General features: G+C 51.4%; 1 protein-coding gene across 1 annotated transcript in view; it reads left to right on the plus strand.

The window, feature by feature from the left end:
* Ssu72 (SSU72 homolog, RNA polymerase II CTD phosphatase) overlaps positions 1–4,219 on the plus strand; it is a 32,170-nt gene extending 27,951 nt beyond the window's left edge. The window contains exons 3-5 of the mRNA XM_005368681.3: positions 2,018–2,157; positions 2,545–2,663; positions 3,909–4,219. Of these exons, the coding sequence (XP_005368738.1) occupies positions 2,018–2,157; positions 2,545–2,663; positions 3,909–4,010 (361 nt within the window). The 3' untranslated portion in view covers positions 4,011–4,219. The remainder of the gene's footprint in view (positions 1–2,017; positions 2,158–2,544; positions 2,664–3,908) is intronic.
* Positions 4,220–4,557: the final 338 nt, after the last annotated feature.

A 4,557-nucleotide genomic window follows, 5' to 3' on the forward strand; every position in this document is an offset into this window, starting at 1 on the left:
CTCATTGCACATAGATTAAGTCCATCCATGGTGGGCCACGGCACAACCTCAGCTTCCAGGAATCTCACTCCAGTGACTGTTGATTAGAACCAAAGAGCACAATCAGCTTAACACTGTGCCTCCAACTCCTCGGAAGCTTTGCTGGGTTAGCCCAGGGCTTGGCCAAGTGAGAGTTAGCCCAAGACTTTCTTAAGCTTGGGACTCTTGAAGTTTTCCAGCTAACTGGCTGCTCAATGAGGTCATCAAAAACAGTAACAAGGATAGGGGATCCTGAGAAGGCTGGCCCTATCTACTGTGTCCACCTACGTATCCTAGCCTAGTCTCTAAGCTACTTTTTGGATGGTTGTTGGGGTTTGTGAGAAGTGTCCAATTTGCCGGGAGGTGGTATCACCTGCCTTTAATCCCAGCACTCAGGAAGCAGGCAGGCAGATCTCTTGAGTTCGAGGCCAGCCTGATCTACGGAGCAAGTTCCTGGACAGCCAGGACTACACAGAGAAACTCTTTCTCAAATCCTGCCCTGCCCTCCAAATTGTCAAGTTCAGGTGAGGTGCTGGCATGATTGTTTCCCAACCTCCATTACACAGAGTGCTCTTCACTTGAGGGTGGTCACTTAAAAGTCATTCCCAGGCAGGGCCATCCTATGACTGTAGTTCTTGGAGCATTTTGGGGGCCTGACTCTGATAGTGGGGATGCAAAGTGGTGTTTCCCACTATCCTTTGCTGTCTCTGTGTGACTTTGTCCAGCTTTTCCTTGGGGTCAGTGCTAAATTTAAGTACCTGGATCCTGATTGGATTCCTTCCCAAAAGGTCTACTCCCCTGCTCCCTGTCTCTATCCCAGAAGTACTAGCCACTGGGTTTGGTCTTAAACTCGCTCCCTCCCCACCCCACCCCACCCCACCCCCGACCCCGGGACCTTGAAGGGCTCTAAGCTTGGATGCAGCTCTTGTTGTAGGCAGCAGGGAAGCAGGAAGGGCGGATCAACTGATGATGCAAGGAGTGGGGCTGCCTGGCAGCTCGTGGCCAGGTGTCTTCAAGTTAAACTGTTTAGATTGGCCCCCTAAATGTGGTCTAAAAGCGGCCTTTCCAGTCCAGAATGCAGGGACTAGTTTTAAAAGCACCATGGACTTGCTTAGATAAGTTGAAATGTTAGGAAGATGACTCGGGGTAAGGGTACCTGTGCTCGAGCCTGGTAACCCGAGGTCAGTCCCCAGGCCCCACGATAGGAGAGCCTTTCTGTTTCCCTAAAACAGATGCTTGTTTCTAAGTGTCCAGAGCAGCTCACTCCAGGAACTATCTGAGGGATAGGGTGGCACAACCTCGAAGGCCCCAAATGCAGTGACTCCTGGCTTCTACCCCGGCTGATGGGCCTGAACATGGAGGTGCCATCTGGATTGCCCTTTGGGTTCAACTGGCAGTTTCCCTGCTTTCAGCTGAACCAGACTTGTCCCTCCTGGACCATCACCAGTGGGGTGCTTCCGGACATTTCTGCTGCTGAGTTTTGAGAAATTTGGTGGAATCTGGGTGTGGTGGCAGAGGCAGGTGGATCTCTGAGTTCGAGGCCAGCCTGGTCTACAGAGCAAGTTCCAGGACTGTACAGAGAAACCTGGTCTCTGGGAGGTGGGGGCAATTCTGTGGATTTTCCCAGATTTTCTCCCTGCTGTAGCTTAGCTGGATTGGTTTGGTTTCCCGGCAGCGTTGTCTTTGTGTTTTGAGAGGGAACAAATGCATAGATCATGAGAGGAGGCCCGAAATGCCTCTGCTTTCTGCCCGATCAGAATGACCACGGCTACCTGGAGCCGTTCGGTAGATTTGGGTCTCATAGAAATCATGACACCCCCAAGAAGTCAGTACCTTCTTGTCGTGGGGCAGTGGTTACCCAGCCTATGCTAAGGCCTAGAGCTGTGATATTGACAAGAGCCAACTTGGAACCCTAAGAGGCAGGGGGACCATTTATTTACAGGCAGATCTAGGTTAGTGAACAATCATTTATCCAAAGCTCCTTGACTCTGATGTTCAGCTATACACAGAATGGGATTTTGCATATGCTGGACAGAAACAAAAGGATCAAGCCCCGGCCTGAAAGGTTCCAGAACTGCAAGGACCTGTTTGACCTGATCCTCACTTGTGAAGAGAGAGTCTATGACCAGGTTGTAGAAGGTGAGTGATGTACAGGACCCCGCCCTCATCCTCTGACCCATGTGGACATCTGGAGCACAGCCTGTGAGGAGTCAGCAGAGAACGGATTCCTGTATGTTGTTGTGAGCCTGTGGCCTTCAGCGCAGTGTTGCGAATTTATTGGGCCTGCCATTTTATAGAAACTGCTGTTGGTGCCAGCGTGGGTGGCATAGAATGGCTTGGAGTGGAGTATGCTGTTTTCCTAGGCTTCTTCACTGTGCCTGCATTGTGGGTCTGTCCTTAGTTTCTGGAGCTTGGATGCTCAGTCCTTGAGTTACAGTCCAGAGTTCAGGGGCAGGCACAGCGAGAGCTGAACATGGACACATCTGTTACCCAATGCCTAGTAATATTGTGTCTCTTTCGAATCAGATCTGAATTCCAGAGAACAGGAGACCTGCCAGCCAGTGCATGTGGTCAACGTGGACATCCAGGACAACCATGAAGAGGCCACCCTTGGGGCCTTCCTCATCTGCGAGCTCTGCCAGTGTGTGAGTCTGAGCCCTGGTCCAGGCATCCTTACCAAGGAAGTAGCTGTTGGGGCAAGAGGAGGGGACCTGTCATCACTAGCAACTTATTTTCACATCCTGGTTAATACTAAATTTCAAATAAAGACCAAGAAGTGCACATTCCAGGAGGTTAACAGTGACATTGGCTTGAGAGCCCATTCCAGTGCGTCTGTTGTTGGTAGACGTGCTGAATGACATCTCCAGGTCATAGGCCTCTCTTCAGGAAGAAATGACTGACAGTTCACCTTTTCCTCTGGTGCAGAGCTCACCTGGTATTGTCAGAGATGGGTCTGGGGGCTCCCAGAGAAACATTCACAGTATAGGGATATTTTGTGTACTTTTGCCTGATGTTTGTGTAAATATTTATCCTCTGAAGAACCCTGGGCTGTGCACCTGCTGTGTGGAGGGGTCACCCTGTTCAGATGCTGTGGAGGGACATTGTGGGAGGAGCCATGTGCCTTGTCCTGCCTTTCACCCTTGAGAATTTGTTTAGTTTATTTAGCTGGCAGTGCCAGAGTTGAAGTCCTCCTGGCTTCCCAAGTAGAGGCTGATGGGGAAGTTGGTGTGGGGATCCACATTCCTGTTGAATTCAGCCCAGCTTCCACTTTCAGTCCCTGCTCAAGTTCTAGCAGTTGAGCTTGTGGTTTGGCTGATAAAGCCTGAGAGACTGTGTAGCCATGCAGGGCAGTGTGGTCAGCAGCCAGCCTGCCTCAAAGTGTTAAAGGCCTGCTGGCAATGCCTGGCCACCTTGTAGGTTTTCACTACCAGGAGAAACTGTTGGTGTCTGGGAGTAGAGGCCAGATGTGCGCTAGCCTGTTGCAGGGCACAGGCTGCTCCATCACGAGGCATGGTCGGCCTTTGCTGGACAGTTCTAGGAAGATGCCTGCCTCTTCATGCCCCTCGCTTCACTCATCGCAGGGTTGGGGTGGCGCTGGCTGGTGAGGCTTCCATAAACCTGTGATGCCTGAGGGCAGAGCTTGAATCCCAGCCTCGGGGTCCAGTCCTTCCTTTGAATCTAGCATTCCCAATATGGGGGTACTACAGTGGCCATTGTGCAGGTCTGGAGCCCATTATCAAAGCAGGGACTGCCAGGAAGGGGCCTTTGGGATGACCCTGAGGACACTATCCTGAGACTGTCCCCACTGCAGGAGGGAGATGCAGCACAGGGCAGGGGAGGGAAGGCGTGTCACACTTCCCGAGTGTCACTCAAGGCTTTGCTTTCCCCAGATCCAGCACACTGAGGATATGGAGAACGAGATCGATGAGCTGCTGCAGGAGTTTGAGGAGAAGAGTGGCCGGGCCTTTCTGCACACTGTCTGCTTCTACTGAGACACTCGTAGACCGTGCATGTCCTGACTTGCACAGCCGCCTTTGGAGCCACTTTTTCAGTGTGTTTTCTCTTCCGATATTTGTTTATACTACTAGGTGTACGTCGCCAGTGTACTGTACATATGGAATGAGAAGCACACAGAAATGCCAGATTGAAATCCATTGTTTTTAACCAAAAGAAGTAAAGACGGTTTACTGTACAGCCTACAGCAAGTGTCTGTGTTGGCCTTCCTACCCCTTTGCTCTCCACTGCTGGATTGTACAAAAAACCCGAAATAAAACAATAGACTGCCTTATTGGCTGAGGGGGGGGTGGGACAGGGTGGGGATGGCGGGGAGCAGAGGATGAGACCGGGACTTGGAATCACCGCAAAATATATGCTCCTGGGGGTCTTTGATTTGGCCTGAATTCCTGGCCTGAATCCCTGCAGAAGAGGTACCCAGACCCTTAAGTACAGCCCTGTAACATATCTGAGACCATCCTTTGAGAGAAAGATTACACAGGCCCCGGGCTGTAAGACATCAGGATACCGGGCCCCTCCAGTTGG

This window comes from Microtus ochrogaster, unplaced genomic scaffold (assembly GCF_000317375.1).
Source record: "Microtus ochrogaster isolate Prairie Vole_2 unplaced genomic scaffold, MicOch1.0 UNK38, whole genome shotgun sequence".
Taxonomy (NCBI): Eukaryota; Metazoa; Chordata; class Mammalia; order Rodentia; family Cricetidae; genus Microtus; species Microtus ochrogaster.